Raw genomic sequence first — 18979 nt, forward strand, 5'->3', positions numbered from 1 at the left:
ATCCTCTCCAGAAAGCTGTTGCTAACTCTCTGCAGAAAGCTGTTGCTAACTCTCTCCAGAAGGCTGCTGTGGGAGCTCTTCTCTCTCTCCAGAAAGCCTGTAGATGTTGGATTTAAAAAAAATTGTTCTTGGGATATGGGTATCGCTGGCTGGGCCAGAATTTATAGCTCTTCCCTAATTGCCTTTGAGGGGGCTGTTAAGAGTCAAGCACATTGCTGTGGGTCTGGTGTCACATGTAGGTCAGACCAGGTAAGGACAACAGATTTCCTTTGCAAAGGATGTAAGATGGGTTTTTGACGACAAGCAACAATGGTTTCACGGTCATAATTAGAATTTAATTGCAGAGTTTTATTGAATTCAAATTTCACCATCTGCAGTGGCGGGATTTGAACCTGGATCACCAAAGCATTACACTGGGTTTTTCTCTGGTTTATTAGTCTAGTGACAATACCACTAGGCCACCACCTCTTGGGACTGCAGAGATCTGAAGACAAACCGTGATCTGAAAGAAAGTTTTGATGAGAAACATTCAGCCTCTCCAGGAGAGTTGTGTGTACGGTAATTAAATATTACAGGCTACAAAACAAAGACTCCTTTCTCTGTCACTTGAGTTATATATTACTCCTTTCCACACCTCTGTGTGTATCTGGTTCATGTGTAGAGGGTAGGGAACAAGTTAAAGTGGGAGCTTGGATTGTTAACAGTTGTTAACAGTTAACCAACTGCATCTGCTGTGCCTTTCATTATAGTTCTTGTTTCTACTTCCAAAACTGGTGAGTGTAATTATTGGGCAGCCAAGGGCCAAAGACTTTGGGTTGTTTTAATAAGAAATCACTTGTGTTGTGTCTGCAGGCCGAGTGAGCTGGAATTGACCATGTGCTTGCCCAAGATGTCATAACATAATATGGGGTCTTGGGTCAGGGGTCATTGGAACGGTAGAGGACGTCGTTTGAGTTGCAGCATAAATTAAAAAGTAGCACCAGGATGGTCGGGATATGGAAGGATGGGTCGGGAAGCTGTTGAGCAAATTCTTAAGGTGGATGACTTACCTCTGATTAATTTAAAAGAGATTCGCAAATAAAAGATAGTTGAAGTGGTGGGTGAATTAGAAATAGAGGCACCAGGTCGAACAAGGAAGGTGGAGATAATTGAAGCGATTATTCAGCATTAAAAACATTTTTAAATGCCAAAAGCACAGCCTGGATCAGGGCACCAATCAGAATTCGCCAAATCTAGTTCCAAATGGAACAAAGGGAGATGTAGGAAAGAGAAATGGAGAGGAAGCATAAGGAAAAGTACAATGAAAGAGAAATGGAGATGGACACAATTCTTGTCTTTTTCCAATTGAGGGGCAACATCGTGTGGCCAAGTCACCTATCCTGTACATCCTTTTGGGTTGTGGGAGTGAGACCCATGCAAACACGCGGCGAATGTGCAAACTCCACTCGGACAGTGACCTGGGGCCACGATTGAACCCTGGTCCTCGGTGCCGTGAGTACAATGAGCATGTTAAGTGTTCAAAGACACAATACTGTCAGGAAAAAAATGGCCTGATTCTGAAAAATCAATTTTTAACGCTTTCTGTTTCAATCTTCCCACCATTAGATATTTAAACATTTCCAACACACTGGAAAGGCGAACAGCTTTCATCAATACTGCAATCGAATTCCTGCGAAGACACAGATTCGACGGTTTAGACCTGGACTGGAGGTTTCCGCGCAGAGAAAGCAATCCCGCCAAATATAAACAATATTTTACACTCTTGGTCAAGGTAAATGATCTAAGGTTATAATCTTCAATATGACATCTTGTAAAGACATTTAGATATGATATAAATCCAATATTGCATCCCCAATATCAGTGGAGGCCACACGTTCATGAAAATGACTGCTGGAGGAGCAGTAAAAAGGAACAAGCATGTTTAGTTTCATCAGTATCACGGTATCAGCTGACAGGTTTGGAGGTTCCAGTGCGTTACATAGAACATTACAATGCAGTACAGGCCCTTCGGTCCTTGATGTTGCACCGACCTGTGAAACCCCTCTTAAGCCCATTTACACTATTCCATTTTCATCCATATGTTTATCCAGTGACCACTTAAATGCCCTTAAAGTTGGCGAGTCTACTACTGTTGCAGGCAGGGCATTCCACACCCCTACTACTCTCTGAGTAAAGAAACTGCCTCTGACATTTGTCATATATCTACCACCCCTCAATTCAAAGCTCTGTCCCCTCGTGTTAATCATCACCATCCGAGGAAAGAGACTCTCACTGCCCACCCTATCTAACCCTCTGACTATCTTATATGTCTCAATTCAGTCACCTCTCAGCCTTCTCCTCTCTAACGAAAACAACATCAAGTCCCTGAGCCTTTCCTCATAAGATCTTCCCTCCATACCAGGCAACATCCTGGTAAATCTCCTCTGTACCCTTTCCAATGCTTCCACATCCTTCCTATAATGTGGTGACCAGAACTGCACGCAGTACTCCAAATGTAGTCTTATTGTAGAGTTATGTACAGCTGCAGCATGACCTTGTGACTCCGAAACTCAATCCCCCTACTGATAAAGGTTAGCACACCATATGCCTTCTTAACAGCCCTATTAACCTGGGTGGCAACTTTCAGGGATTTATGTACCTGGATGCCGAGATCTCTCTGTTCATCTACACTACCAAGAATCTTGCCATTAGCCCAGTATTCTGCATTCCTGTTACTCCTTCCAAAGTTTACCACCTCACACTTTTCTGCATTAAACTCCATCTGCCACCTCTCAGCCCAGCTCTGCAGCTTATCTATGTCCCTCTGTATCCTATAACATCCTTCAGCACTATCCACAACTCCACCGACCTTCGTGTCATCTGCAAATTTACTAACCCATCCTTCTGCACCCTCTTCCAGGTCATTTATAAAAATGACAAACAGCAGTGGCCCCAAAACAGATCCTTGCGGTACACCACTTGTAACTGAACTCCAGGATGAACATTTGCCATCAACCACCACACTCTGTCTTCTTTCAGCTAGCCAATTATTGATCCAAACCGCTAAATCACCTTCAATCCCATACTTCCTTATTTTCTGCAATAGCCTACCGTGGGGAGCCTTATCAAACGCCTTACTGAAATCCATATACACCACATCAACTGCTTTACCCTCATCCACCTGTTTGGTCACCTTCTCAAAAAACTCAGTAAGGTTTGTGAGGCATGACCTACCCTTCACAAAACCGTGTTGACTATCGTTAATCAACTTGTTCTTTTCAAGATGATTATAAACCCTATCTCTTATAACCTTTTCCAACATTTTACCCACAACCGAAGTAAGGCTCACAGGTCTATAATTACCAGGGTTGTCTCTACTCCCCTTCTTGAACAAGGGGACAACATTTGCTATCTTCCAGTCTTCCGGCACTATTCCTGTCGACAAAGACGACATAAAGATCAAGGACAAAGGCTCTGCAATCTCCTCCCTGGCTTCCCAGAGAATCCTAGGATAAATCCCATCTGGCCCAGGGGACTTATCTATTTTTTCATTTTCCAAAATTGCTAACACCTCCTCCTTGCGAACCTCAATTCCATCTAGCCTGATCGACTGAACTTGAGTATTCTCCTCGACAACATTGTCTTTCTCCAATGTAAACACTGATGAAAAATAGCCATTTAACGCTTCCCCTATCTCCTCTGATTCCACATACAACTTTCCTCTACTATCTTTGATTGGCCCTAATCTTACTCTAGTCATTCTTTTGTTCCTGATGTACCTATAGAAAGCCTTAGGGTTTCCTTGATCCTATCCGCCAATGACTTTTCGTGTCCTCTCCTCGCTCTTCTTAACTCTCCCTTTAGGTCCTTCCTGGCTAACTTGTAACTCTCAAGTGCCCTAACTGAGCCTTCATGTCTCATCCTAACATAAGCCTTCTTCTTCCTCTTTACAAGTGCTTCAACTTCCTTAGTAAACCACGGTTCCCTTGCTCGACAACTTCCTCCCTGCCTGACAGGTACATACTTATCAAGGACACGCAGTAGCTGTTCCTTGAAAAAGCTCCACATTTCGTACCCATCCCCTGCAGTTTCCTTCCCCCATCCTATACATCCTAAATCTTGCCGAACAGCATCATAATTGCCTTTCCCCCAGCTATAATTCTTGCCTTGCGGTATATACCTATCCCTGCCCATTGCTAAAGTAAACATAACCGAATTGTGATCACTATCACCAAAGTGCTCACCTACATCTAAATCTAACACCTGGCCGGGTTCATTACCCAGTACCAAATCCAATGTGGCCTCGCCCCTTGTTGGCCTGTCTACATACTGTGTCAGAAAACCCTCCTGCACACACTGCACAAAAACTGTCCCATCTATAGTACTCAAACTATAGTATTTCCAGTCAATATTTGGAAAGTTAAAGTCCCCCATAACAACTACCCTGTTACTCTTGCTCCTGTCGAGAATCATCTTTGCAATCCTTTCCTCTACATCTCTGGAATTATTCGGAGGTCTATAGACAACTCCCAACAGGGTGACCTCTCCTCTCCTGTTCCTAACCTCAGCCCATACTACCTCAGTAGAAGAGTCCTCAAACGTCCTTTCTACCGCCGTAATACTTTCCTTGATTAACAATGCCACCCCCCCCCCCCCATCTTTTATCATCTTCTCTGTTCTTACAGAAACATCTAAATCCTGGAACCTGCAACAACCATTCTTGTCCCTGCTCTACCCATGTCTCCGAAATCGCCACAACATCGAGATCCCAGGTGCCAACCCATGCTGCAAGCTCACCCACCTTATTCTGGATGCTCCTGGCGTTGAAGTAGACACACTTCAAACTAGCGTCTTGCTTGCCGGTGCCCTCTTTCGAACTATTAACCCTATCCCTGACCTCACTACTCTCAACATCCTGGGACTACAATTTAGGTTCCCAACCCCCTGCTGAATTAGTTTGAACCCCCCCGAAGAGCACTAGCAAATCTCCCCCCCAGGATATTGGTACCCCTCTGGTTCAGATGAAGACCATCCTGTTTGTAGAGGTCCCACCTACCCAGAATGAGCCCCAATTATCCAGGAAACCAAAACCCTCCCTCCTGCACCATCCCTGTAGCCACGTGTTCAACTCCTCTCTCTCCTTATTTCTCACTTCGCTAGCACGTGGCACGGGTAACAACCCAGAGATAACAACTCTGTTTGTTCTAGCTCTCAGCTTCCACCCTAGCTCCCTGAATTTCTGTCTCAAATCCCCATCTCTCTTTCGACCTATGTCATTGGTACCTATGTGGACCACGACTTGGGGCTGCTTCTCCTCCCCCTTAAGGATCCCAAAAACACGATCAGAGACATCACGAACCCTGGCACCTGGGAGGCAACACACCAACCGCGGGTCTCTTTCGTTCCCACAGAACCTCCTGTCTGTTCCTCTAACTATGGAGTCCCCAATGACAAGTGCTCTGTTCCTCTTCTCCCTTCCCTTCTGAGCAACAGGGACAGACTCTGTGCCAGATACCTGTACCCCATTGCTTACGCCTGGTAAGTCATCCCCCGCAACAGTATCCAAAACGGTATACTTGTTACAGAGGGGAACGACCACAGGGGATCCCTGCACTGCCTGCCGGTTCCCTCTCCCTCCCCTGACGGTAACCCATCTACCTTCTTCTTTTACCTGAGGTGTGACTACCTCCCTATAACTCCTCTTAATAACCCCATCCGCCTCCCGAATGATCCGAAGTTCATCTAGCTCCAGCTCCAGGTCCCTAACGCGGTTCTCGAGGAGCTGGAGTTGGGTGCACTTCCCACAGATGTAGTCAGCAGGGACACTCAAGGTGACCCTTTCCTCCCACATTCTGCAGGAGGAACATTCAACAGCCCTAGCCTCCATTCCCTCTGAACTAACTTCCCAACTACTGAAAACTAATAACTAAAAAAAACCAAAAAAAACTTGTTAGTTTAGCAATCTGACGGACAGAACTTTTTTTTTGGTTAGAGGAGGAGGATGGGTGGGAGACACTACGTAAGTATTGTTTCGGGTAAAGCTGTCACTCGAGAACAGCCCCTTCGCAAACCACCTTCAACTTACGCTGACCATACTGCACTTATGCAAATCTCCCCGGTACAGCCAATCAGAAGCTCTGCTCTGCTGCCCTCTGCTGGATGCTTGACTTCACTCGAACTCCTCGGGTCACTTGCGTAGGTACACCTTCAACTTACGCTGACCACACTGCACGTATGCAAATCTTCCCGGAACAGCCAATCAGAAGCTCTGCTCTGCTGCCCTCTTCTGGATCTTGTTGAAAGTCATCTGAAACTCTAAATAAACCACATTCTTCCTGGTCAACTCTACTAGTTACATCTTCAAAGAATTCTAGAAAATCTATCAAGCATGATTTCCCTTTCGTAATTTCATGCTGACTTTTTTTGATTATACCACTGCTTTCCAAATGCTGTGCTGTGAAATCCTTGATAATTGAGTCCAGCAACTTTCCTACAATCAACATTAGGCTCACAGGTCTATAGATCCCTATTTCTCTCGCCCTCCCTTGAAGAATAGCGGGGTTATATTAGCTCCCCTCCAATCTGTAGGAACCATTACAGAGTCCAAAGAATTTTGGAAAATGTCCACGAATGGATCTACTATATCTAGGGCCACTTCCTTAAGTACTCTGGAATGATGATTATCGGGCCCTGGAAATTTGTTCTCCTTGAGGGTTGAGGGTGCTAGGCCCTTTCTCATTAGAACAGAGAAGGATGAGGACGACTTGATAGAGGTTTATAAGATGATCAGGGGAATAGATAGAGTAGACAGTCAGAGACGTTTTCCCCGGGTGGAACAAACCATTACTAGGGGACATAAATTTAAGGTGAATGGTGGAAGATATAGGGGGATGTCAGAGGTAGGTTCTTTACCCAGAGAGTAGTGGGGGCATGGAATGCACTGCCTGTGGAAATAGTTGAGTCGGAAACATTAGGGACCTTCAAATGGCTATTGGATAGGTACATGGATTACGGTAGCATGATGGAGTGTAGATTAATTTGTTCTTAAGGGCACCACGGTAGCATTGTGGATAGCACAATGTGTCACAACTCCAGGGTCCCAGGTTCGATTCCGGCTTGTGTCACTGTCTGTGCGGAGTCTGCACATCCTCCCCGTGTGTGCGTGGGTTTCCTCAGGCTGCTCCAGTTTCCTCCCACAGTCCAAAGATGTGCAGGTTGGGTGGATTGGCCATGATAAATTGCCCTTAGTGCCCAAAATTGCCCTGAGTGTTGGGTGGGGTTACTGGGTTATGGGATAGGGTGGAAGTGTTGACCTTGGGTAGGGTGCTCTTTCCAAGAGCCGGTGCAGACTCGATGGGCTGAATGGCCTCCTTCTGAACTGTAAATTCTATGATAATCTATGATTAATCTCGGACAAAGGTTCGTGGGCCGAAGGGCCTGTTCTGTGCGGTATTTTTCTATGTTCTATGTTTAATCTCATTAATTTCGCCACAACCATTTCTTTAGTAATACTAATTTCCTTCAGCTCCTCACTAAAACTTGTGTTTCTCAGAACTTCTGGTACATTATTCATGTCTTCCTTTGTGAAGACAGAAACAAGGTACAAATTTAGTTCCTCAGCCATTTCTTTGTTTCCTGTTATGAATTTCCCTGTTTCTGATTGTAAGGAGTTTACATTAGTTTTTATAATTTTTTTTTCTTTACAAACCAACTGAAACTTTTACAGCCAATTGTTATGATCCCCACTGGTTCACTTTCAAATTGTATTTTCTCCTTTTTAATCAATCCCTTGGTCTGCCTTTGCTGAATTTTAAACTGTTCCCAATCCTCAGGTCTATTGCTTTTTCTTGAGAATTTATATGCCCCTTTTTTGAACCTGATACTACCTGTAATTTCCCTTGTAAACCATGGTTTGGCTACAGTTCCCTTTCTACTCTTGTGCCAAATAGGAATAAACAGCATTTGGAGTTGACCTATTCATTCCTTCGATGCTGCCATTGCCTGTCCATTGTCCTTCCTTTCAGTAATGTTCCCCAGTCCATCATAGCCAGCTCATGCCTCACACCACCATAGTTACCTTTATTGACGTTCAGGACCTGGACTCAGAATCAACTACCTCACTATCCACCTTGATAAAGGATTCTACCAGATTATGGTCACTTATCCCCAATTGATCTTTCACAACCAGATTGCCAACTCATCATTTCTCATTGCACAATACCCAAGTCCAAGATGGCCTGTTCTCTTGTTAGTTCCTCAGAATATTGGTCCAGAAAACCATCCCGTACACACTCCAGAAATTCCTCCTCTTTTCTACTGTGACTAATTTGAGTCACCCAATCTATATGCAGATTAAGATCACCCATAATCATAGATGTTCCATTATCACAAGCATCTTGGTGGGAAATTGACTCAATATTACCCTGCCATTGGGGGAATTTCAACATGGTTTCAGACTGGCGGCTTTCTGACTTTTGGACAACCCTCTCACCCGCCACCAAACGTGCCACAGGCACACTGAGAGAATTCAATTAGTCCAATAACAGTTCTTTAAGAGAGACAGAATGCCCATGAGGGGAGACTATCAACTGGAACTGTGACTGCATAAATTATGTTTATCATTATTAACATTTGCTCATTCTTTGTAGGAATTTATGAGGGCCTTTACGACAGAGGCATTGTGTTCTGGGAAGGACAGACTCCTGCTGACAACTGCAGTGACTGCTAATATCATACTTGCAAATTTAAGATACGAGATATCTGAGGTTTCCCAGTGAGTACAGGAAGATTGAATTGTATAACCTTCGGAAAAAGCTCTCGGGATTCGCTGTCGGGAATTCTCCGTTGCGCCGGCAGCGCACCCACACCTGGGAATTTCCCCAGGAAACCCCATTGGCTGGCTGGTGGGACAGGGACTCCCGCCCCTCATTTTGCTTCATTTGCTGGAACTCACCTGCTATTCTCTAAAACAGCTCCATTGGAGGTCAGGCAGGGCTTTGATGAAGAGTTTATCTAAATGATGAGTCCCTGACAATGCAGCACTCCCTCAGTAATGCAGTGAGGAGTCTTGTGTAGCTCTCAAACCCAACACCTTCCGACCAAGAGGAAACTCCTGTTCTCTGAGGAATTGGGATGGTTTCTGTAATCCGGGTAATTATAGTCAACGCTCAATTATCACCATTTCAACTTTGCTTCAATGATCCTGCACAAATGTGGTAAAGTTCAGCACATCACCAGCATTTCACCCTCTTCCATCTGCAACATTCACAATCAGCAAACTAATGGCTACAAATAGAGGTTACAAAACACAAGTGAATGATTTTTATTCTGCAAAACCTCTGAATGTTTTGAATATTGTTCATTTTGAATGAGTACACCCAATCATGTTCCAAGCAGCCATTTTAATTCTTATTCTTCCTCGCCCAATGTTCCTCACTCTGCGGGGTGGCACAGTGGTGTAGTGATTAGCACTGCTACCTCATGGCACTGAGTACCCGGGTTTGATTCTGGCCCCGAGTCACTATCCGTGCGGAGTTTGGACATTCTCCCCGTGTCTGCGTGTGTCTCAGCCCCACAACCCAAAAGTGGATTGGCAACGCTCCGTTGCCCCTTAATTGGAAAAAAGGAATTGAGCACTTTAAATTTATAAACAAAAAAAAAATGTTCCTCACTGAGCACCACTAACCTATTGAGAGCAGCATGGTACCACAGTAGATTGCACAGTTGCTTCACAGCTCCAGGGTCCCAGGTTCAATTCCCAGCTTGAGTCACAGTCTGTGCAGAGTCTGCATGTTCTCCCCGTGTCTGTGTGGTTTACTCCGGGTGCTCCGGTTTCCTCCCACAGACCAAAGACATGCAGGTTAGGTAGATCGGCCATGATAAATTGCTCTTCGTGTCCAAAAAGGTTAAGTGGGGTTACAGGGATAGCGTGGAGGCATGGGCTGAAGTGGGGTGCTCTTTCCAAAGGCAGGTGCAGATGTGATGGGCTGAATGGCCTCCTTCTGCACTGTAAATTCTATAATAATAGAGGGTTCAGGCCTGGGGCCTGTTTTAATGATACTTCTCTTGTACTGTTTAGCTGGCACAAACAGCACCAGGGAAACGTCTTTGAGTGAAGATTCACGCAAATAAACCATTTTGTCCATGTCACAGAACGATGTTTGTTATTTTTATTCTGAACAAAGAACTGATGGAACCATCAATTCAGCGAACACGTGTAGTTGGATCTGAACAGAGGCTTCAATACACTTTGAACAGAGCCAGCCTATTAGTCGTTGAACTTCAGATGAACTGCAGGCTGGCTCTAAGGCACTGATCTTTATACATCGGTCCCAGGGGGATGAGTCCTGGGCAGAGTCAAGGGAGGAGTCCAGTGCAAACTCTTGCGTGCTCCCAGAGTGACTCCCCCTGGTGGTCGGATAGTGCAACTGCACTTACGATGGTGGATAGTGAACATATATACACAGAGTTATATTGGCAACTATATACAACATTGATCTTACAACGGGTCGATAACGAACATAGATACATGGAGTGATATTGGCAACTATATATAGTGTGAATCACATTCACCACAAGAACAAAGAAAAATTACAACACAGGAACAGGCCTTTCGGCCCTCCAAGCCTGCGCCGATCCAGATCCTCTACCTAAAACTGCCACCTATTTTCAAAGGATCTGTATCCCTCTGCACCCTGCCCATTCATGTATCTGTCTAGATACATCTTAAATGATGCTATTGTGCCCGCCTCTACCACTTCCGCCGGCAATGCATTCCAGGCACCCACCACCCTCTGCGTAAAGAACTTTCCACGCCTATCTCCCTTAAACTTTTCCCCTCTCACCTTGAAATCGTGACCCCCAGTAATTGAGTCCCCCACTCTGGGAAAAAGCTTCTTGCTATCCGCCCTGTCTACACCTCTCATGATTTCATAGATCTCAATGAGGTCCCACCTCAACCTCCACCTTTCTAATGAAAATAATCCTGATCTACTCAACCTCTCTTCATAGCGAGCACCCTCCATACCAGGCAACATCCTGGTGAACTTCCTCTGCACCTTCTCCAAAGTATCCACATGCTTTTAGTAATGTGGCGACCAGAACTGTACGCAGTATTCCAAATGTGGCCGAATCAAAGTCTTATACAACTGTAACATGACCTGCCAGCTCTTGTACTCAATACCCCTTCCGATGAAGGAAAGCATGCCGTATGCCTTCTTGACCACTCTATCGACCTGCGCAGCCACCTTCAGGGTACAATGGACCTGAACTCCCAGATCTCTCTGTACATCAATTTTCCCCAGGGCTTTTTTCATTTACCGTATAGTTCGCTCTTGAATTGGACCTTCCAAAATGCATTACCTCGCATTTGCCCGGATTGAACTCCATCTGCCATTTCTCCGCCCAACTCTCCAATCTATCTGTATTCTGCTGAATTCTCTGACAGTCCCCTTCACTATCTGCTATTCCACCAATCTTAGTGTCATCTGCAAACTTGCTAACCAGACCACCTATACCTTCCTCCAGATAATTTATGTATATCACAAACAACAGTGGTCCCAGCACGGATCGCTGAGGAACACCACTGGTCACAGTTCTCCATTTTGAGAAACTCCCTTCCACGACTACTCTCTGTCTCCTGTTGCCCAGCCAGCTCTTTATCCATCTGGCCAGTACACACTGGACCCCATGAGACTTCACTTTCTCCACCAGCCTACCATGGGGAACCTTATCAAATGTTTTTCTGAAGTCCATGTATATGACATCTACAGCCCTTCCCTCATCAATCAACTTTGTCACTTCCTCAAAGAATTCTATTAAGTTGGTGAGACATGACCTTCCCTGCACAAAACCATGTTGTCTCTCACTGATAAGCCCATTTTCTTCCAAATGCGAATAGATCCTATCCCTCAGTATCTTCTCCAACATCTTCCCTACCACTGATGTCAGGCTCACAGGTCTATAATTCCCTGGATTATCCCTGCTACCCTTCTTCAACAAGGGGACAACATTAGCAATTCTCCAGAGTTCCGATACCTCACCCGTGTTCAAGGATACTGCAAAGATATCTGTTCAGGCACCAGCTATTTCCTCTCTCACTTCCTTCAGTGACCGGGGATAGATCTCATCTGGACCTGGGGACTTGTCCACCTTAAAGCCCTTTAGAATACCCAACACATCCTCCCTCCTTATGCTGACTTGACCTAGAGTAATCAAACATCTATCCCTAACTTCAACATCCGTCATGTCCCTCTCCTAGGTGAATGCCGATGCAAAGTACTAGTTAAGAATCTCACCCATTTTCTCTGACTCCACGCATAACTTTCCTCCTTTGTCCTTGAGTGGGCCAACCCTTTCTCTAGTTACCCTCTTGCTCCTTATATATGAATAAAAGGCTTTGGGATTTTCCTTAACCCTGTTTGCTAAAGATATTTCATGACCCTTTTCGCCCTCTTGATTCCTTGTTTCAGATTGGTCCTACATTCCCGATATTCTTCCAAAGCTTTGTCTGTCTTCAGTCGCCTAGACCTGATGTATGCTTCCTTTTTCCTCTTAGCTAGTCTCACAATTTCACCTGTCATCCGTGATTCCCTAATCTTGCCATTTCTATCCCTCATTTTCACAGGGACATGTCTGTCCTACACTTTAATCAACCTCTCTTTAAAAGCCTCCCACATATCAAATGTGGATTTACCTTCAAACAGCTGCTCCCAATTCACATTCCCCAGCTCCTGCCGAATTTTGGTATAGTTGGCCTTCCCCCAATTTAGCATTCTTCCTTTAGGACCACTCTCGTCTTTGTCCATGAGAATTCTAAAACTTACGGAATTGTGATCACTATTCCCAAAGTAATCCCCGACTGAAACTTCAGCCACCTGGCCGGGCTCATTCCCCAACACCAGGTCCAGTATGGCCCCTTCCCGAGTTGGACTATTTACATACTGCTCTAGAAAACCCTCCTGGATGCTCCTTACAAATTCTGCTCCATCTAGGCCTCTGACTCTAAGTGTATCCCAGCCAATGTTGGGAAAACTAAAATCTCCTATCACCACTACCCTGTTGCTCTTACATCTTTCCATAATTTGTTTACATTTTTGTACCTCTATCTCACGCTCGCTGTTGGGAGCCCCAACATTGTTGCCGCATCCTTCCTATTTCTGAGCTCTGCTCATATCGCCTCACTGCTCGAGTCCTCCATAGTGCCCTCCTTCAGCACAGCTGTGATATCCTCTCTGACCAGTAATGCAACTCCTCCACCCCTTTTACCTGCCTCTATCCCGCCTGAAGCATCGATATCCTGGGATATGTAGTTGCCAATCATGCCCTTCCCTCAACCAAGTCTCAGTAATAGCAATAACATCATACTCCCAGGTACTAATCCGAGCACTAAGTTCATCTGCCTTACCTACTACACTTCTCTCATTAAAACAAATGCACCTCAGACCACCAGTCCCTTTGCGTTCATCATCTGCTCCTTGCCTACTCTTCCCCTGAGTCACGCTGACTTCATGATCTAGTTCCTTGCAAGCTGGTTCAGTGTTCCAGTCCCTCCCAGGCGGTGGAAACGAGGTTTGCGTCCCGTGCCGATGGGCGCATGAAAAACAGGCATTTCCATTTATTTAAATGTACTTAGCGCATTAGACCCAGTGTGATCGGCGCTTCCGTGATGCCCCACTCCTCTCAGGCTGAAGTCCAGTGGGAGCTGTTTACTACAGGTATTTACAAACCTGGATTTGGCACCGTGGCTGCTGAGGGGGAGAGGGAAGGTAAGTAAAGTTTGAAAAAAGTGTTTATAATTGTTCCGCTTGCTGGTGGGTTGCTGCCAGGGCCGGGGGAGTAGCTGGGAGTCCACCCAGGCCAACCCTCTGGAATCCCTCAGACCCCAGCTGACCCATCACCAGGATGGGCCTGGCCAAACTCAATCAGTGGCCCACCAGGTGCTGCCACCCCTCAATTCACTCATCAGAAGCTCAGCCCCACTGCAGGGGAAGCAGGGGAATAGCAGGGCCCACCCCAAACACAGGACCATAAGACCGTAAGACCAAATGACATAGAAGCAGAATAAGGCCACTCGGCCCATCGAATCTGCTCCGCCATTCAATCATGGCTGATATGTTTCTCATCCCCATTCCCCTGCCTTCTCCCTATAAGCCAAGATCCCCTTATTAATCAAGAACCTATCTATCTCTGTCTTAAAGACACTCAGTGATTTGGCCTCCACAGCCTTCTGCTGCAAAGAGTTCCACAGATTCACCACCCTCTGGCTGATGAAATTCCTCCTCATCTCTGTTTAGTCTGAGATGGTGTCCTCTGGTTCCAGTTTCTCCTACAAATGGAAACATCCTCTCCACATCCACTCTATCCAGGCCTCGAAATATCTTGTAAGTTTCAATAAGATCCCCCCTCATCCTTCTAAACTCTAATGAGTACAGACCCAGAGTCCTCAACTGTTCCTCATACGAAAAGATGTTCATTCCAGAGATCATTCTTGCGAACCTCCTCTGGACCCTTTCCAAGGCCAGCAAATCCTTCCTTAGATACGGGGCCTAAAACTGCTCACCATACTCCAAATGTGGTCTGACCAGAGCCTTATACAGCCTCAGAAGTACATCCCCGGCCCTCTTGACATGAATGCTAACATTGCATTTGCCTTCCTAACTGCTGACTGAACGTGGAAGTTAACCTTAAGATAATCGTGAACAAGGGCTCCCAAGTCCCTTTGAACTTCTGCTTTCCGAAGCGTTTCCCCATTTAGAAAATAGTCTATGGCTAAATTCCTCCTTCCAAAGTGCATAACTCACACTTTTCCAAATTATATTTCAGCTGCCACTTCTTTGCCCACTCTCCTAGCCTGTCCAAATCCTTCTGCAGCCCCCTTGCTTCCTCAATACTACCTGTCCCTCTACAGACTGTTGTATCATCTGCAAACTTAGCAACAGTGCCTTCAGTTCCTTCCTCCAGAACATTCATGTATATTGTGAAAAGTTGTGATCCCAGCACAGACCCCTGAGGCACACCACTAGTCACCGGCTGTCATCCTGAAAAATACACTTTTATCCCCACTCTCTGCCTTCTGCCAGTCAGCCAATCCTCTATCCAGGCCAGGATCTTACCCTGAGCACGATCGTCATGATATGCAGACATGCACTTAATGAGATCCAGACAGGCAGCTCATAAACACAGAGAACAGGACACAACCAATCAGAAAGCAGAACACTTGGGGGTGGTTTCCCACTATAAAAGGCACGAGGCACTCACACTCCGCCTCTTTCCATTAGGGACATCTACCGAGTGAGTTCAGTGTATATATCACGTAACGCATACAGAACGTGGCTAAGAGCTAGTCTGGTTCAGTCAGACAGAGAGATGACACTTAGGTTAGCAGAGAGTCGAACTCACAGAGAGCTGTGCTAACTGTGTGACAGGTTCAATAAGTCAAATTGAACTAACTTCAAAGGCCTGTAGTCTATTTCAGTTATAGCTGCATCCAGTTGTAGCCCGTGTTATCTCAGTGTGCTTAACACGACAACATGGGCTCTTAACTTATTTAACAATCTCCAATGCGACACCTTGTCAAAGGCCTTCTGGAAATCTAAATAAATCATATCCATTGGTTCTCCTTTGTCTAACTTGCTTGTTACCTCCTCAAAGAACTCAAACAGATTTGTCAAACATGACCTCCCTTTGACAAAGCCTTGCTGACTCAGTCCTATTTTATCATACACTTCCAAATACTCCATGAGTCATCTTTAATAACGGACTCTAAAATCTTACCAATGACCGAAGTCAGGCTAACCGGCCTATAATTTCCTGTCTTCTGCCTCCCTCCCTTCTTAAACAGTGGTGTTACATTAGCCACTTTCCAGTCCTCTGGAAACTTTCCTGTTTCCAATGATTCCTTAAAGATCACCACCAATGCCTCCACAATCTCCTCAGCTATCTCTTTTAGAACCCTAGGGTGTAGTCCATCCGGTCCAGGTGACTTATCCACCTTCAGACCTTTCAGTTTCCCCAGAACCTTCTCCTTAGTGATGGTCACTGTACTCATCTCTGCCCCCTGATTCTCCTGGAGTTCTGGCATCCCTTTGGTGTCTTCTTGAAGACTGATGCAAAGTAACTATTCAGTTCATCTGCCATTTCTTTGTTTAATATTATTACTTCACAGCCATGTTTTCCAGGGGACCAATGTCTATTTTTGCCTCTCTTTTACCTTTTATATTTTGTCAAAACCTCTTCCTATCTTCTTTTACATTACTAGCAATGTTGCACTCAAAATTCATCTTCAGTTTCAGGAGGGTCAAATATGAAATTTCATTACATTTTTCAACCTCTCTCCCTTTATTGCATTTTTAGTTGTCCCCTGCTCACTTTTAAAGGACTCCCAATCCTCTAGCTTCCCACTAATCCCCACCACTTTGTCTGCTTTTTCTTTCGCTTTTATGCTGTCCTTGACTTCACTGGTTAACCATGGATGCCTTTCCCTGCCCTTAGCATATTCCCTCCTACCTTGAGGTGAATTTCTGTTGTGCCTCCCGAATAACCCCCAAAATTCCTGCCATTGCTGTTCCACTGTCTTCCCTGCTTGGCTCCTTTTCCAATCAATTCTGGCCAGTTCCTCCCTCATGTCTTTGTAGTTATCCTATTTAATTGTAATACAGTTACATCTGATTCCAGCTTCTCCCTCTCAAACTGAAGAATAAATTCTATCATATTGTGGTCCAAGCTCCCGAAGGGTTCCTTCACCTTAAGATTTGGGTAGCATGGTAGCACAGTGGTTAGCACAATTGCTTCACAGTTCCAAGGTCCCAGGCTCGATTCCCGGCCTTGGGTCACTGTCTGTGTGGAGTCTGCACGTTCTCCCGTATCTGCGTGGGTTTCCTCCGGGTGCCCCGATTTCCTCCCACAGTCCAAAGATGTGCAGGTTATGTGGATTGGCCATGCCATATTGCCCTTAGTGTTGAGTGGGGTTACTGGATGGAGGTGTGGGCTTGGGTGGGGTGCTCTTTCAAAGAGCCGGTGCAGACTCGATGGGCCGAATGGCCTCCTTCTGCGCTGTAAATTCTATGATTCTAAGATCCCGAATCATGTCTGCCTCATTACACATCACTAATTCCAGAATTGCCTGTTCCCTCGTAGGCTCTACCACAAGCTGCTCCAAAAAAACCATCTCTTAGATATTCCACAAATTCCTTTTCTTGAGAACCACTGCCAACATGATTTTCCCAGTCAACCTGCATATTGAAGTCCCCATGATTATTGTAATATTGCCTTTTTTACATGCCTTTTCTATCTCCTGATTTATTTTCTCCCCCCACATCCTGACTCGTACTAGGGGGCCTGTACATAACTCCCATCAGGGTCTTTTTACCTTTACGATTCCTCAACTCTACCCACAAAGATTTTATGCCTTCTGATCTTATATCGCTCCTTGTTATCGATTTAACTTCTTTCCTTACTAACAATGCAACCCCGCCCCCTTTGCCCATCTGCCTGTCCTTTTGATAGGACATATATCCTTGGATATTTAGATCCCAGTCCTAATCCTCTGGCGGCCACGTCTCTGTGATTTCCACAACATCATACTGGCCGGTTTCAATGTGCGCTACAAGCTCATTTACCTTGTTCCGTATACTGTGCACATTAAGGTACATTAAGGCATTTTTCCCTCAGTCCTGCATTGACCACCTCCCTTCTCACACTTGTCACCTTTTTTGCTCTGCTTGAGGGTGATGTTGTTCTCTTATTTTTGTTCTGTATTTCCCCTTCAGTTATTAGATCTCCCAAGCTAATGCTCTGGTTCCCACCCCCCTACCATACAAGGTTAAACCCTCCCGAGTGACACTGGCAAACCTCCAGCCAGGATATTGGTGCCCCTTGAGTTTAGATGCAACCCGTCCTTCTTGTACAGGTCCTACCTGCCCTGGAAGAGATCCCAATGGCCCAGAAATCTGAAACCCTCTCTCCTACACCACCAGTTTAGCCACGTGTTTAGCTGCTCTATCCTCCTATTTCTAGCCTCACTGGCACATGGCACAGGGAGTAATCCTGAGATTACAACCCCAGAGGTCCTGCTTCTGAGCTTATTGCCCAACTCCCTGAACTCCTTCTGCAGGACCTCATCACTCATCCTGCCTATGTCGTTAGTGCCTGTGTGTACTACGACTTCTGGCTGTTCACCCTCACCCTTCAGGATGTTCGTTCAGAGACAACCTTGACCCTGGTACCAGGGAGGCAACATGCCATCCTGAAGTCTCTTTCACGTCCACAGAAGCCCCTATCTGTGCCCCTCACGATAGAGTCCCCAATAATTATCTCTCTCCTGCACTTTGCCCTCCCCTGCTGAGCAACAGAGCCAGTTGTGATGCCACTGTTCTGGCTGCTGTTGTTTTCACCTGATAGGCTCTCCCCCCCCCCCCCCCCCCCCCACAGTATCCAAAACGGTATACCTGTTAGAGAGGGGGACAGCCACAGGGGATTCCTACACTGACTGCCTGCCCTTTCTAGTTGTCACCCATCTGTATGAACCTTGGGGGTGTGACCACGTCTCTATAAATCATATCTATGATGCTTTCCGCCACCTGCATGCTCCTAAGTGCATCCACCTGCTGCTCCAACTGAACGACGTGGTCTGTGAGGAGCTGCAATTGGCAACACATCCTGAAAATATAGTCGACCCGAGCGCTGGAAACGTCACCGATCTCCCACGTCTCACAGTTAGAGCACTACACCCCAACGAGTGACATTTATGCACTCGTTAATTAATTCAAAATTAACACTTCAATTGTTCTTCGGTTCAGTTACAATTAACTATATGGCCCTGGCGCTAGATTTTTACTGTAGAATTAAATGCTAAATACTAATTTCTGCTCTCAGGTTTAGTTGCGCGCCTTAACAGTTAATCAATTAGATTTAATTAGTTTATCAACGTTATTTTTTTTTCACGTTTAACAGATTCACTACCAGCCAATCAGATCACAGCTTTACTGTGATGTCAGTTCAC

At 45.5% G+C, this 18979-nt stretch overlaps 1 protein-coding gene across 1 annotated transcript in view; it reads left to right on the forward strand.

Annotated features, from left to right (window-relative positions):
* The window catches only part of LOC119978189 (acidic mammalian chitinase-like), a 61271-nt gene that overhangs the window by 20073 nt on the left and 22219 nt on the right, over positions 1-18979 (forward strand). The window contains exons 5-6 of the mRNA XM_038819619.1: positions 1606-1771; positions 8628-8752. Of these exons, the coding sequence (XP_038675547.1) occupies positions 1606-1771; positions 8628-8752 (291 nt within the window). The remainder of the gene's footprint in view (positions 1-1605; positions 1772-8627; positions 8753-18979) is intronic.

This window comes from Scyliorhinus canicula, chromosome 15 (genome assembly GCF_902713615.1).
Source record: "Scyliorhinus canicula chromosome 15, sScyCan1.1, whole genome shotgun sequence".
NCBI classification, from domain to species: Eukaryota; Metazoa; Chordata; class Chondrichthyes; order Carcharhiniformes; family Scyliorhinidae; genus Scyliorhinus; species Scyliorhinus canicula.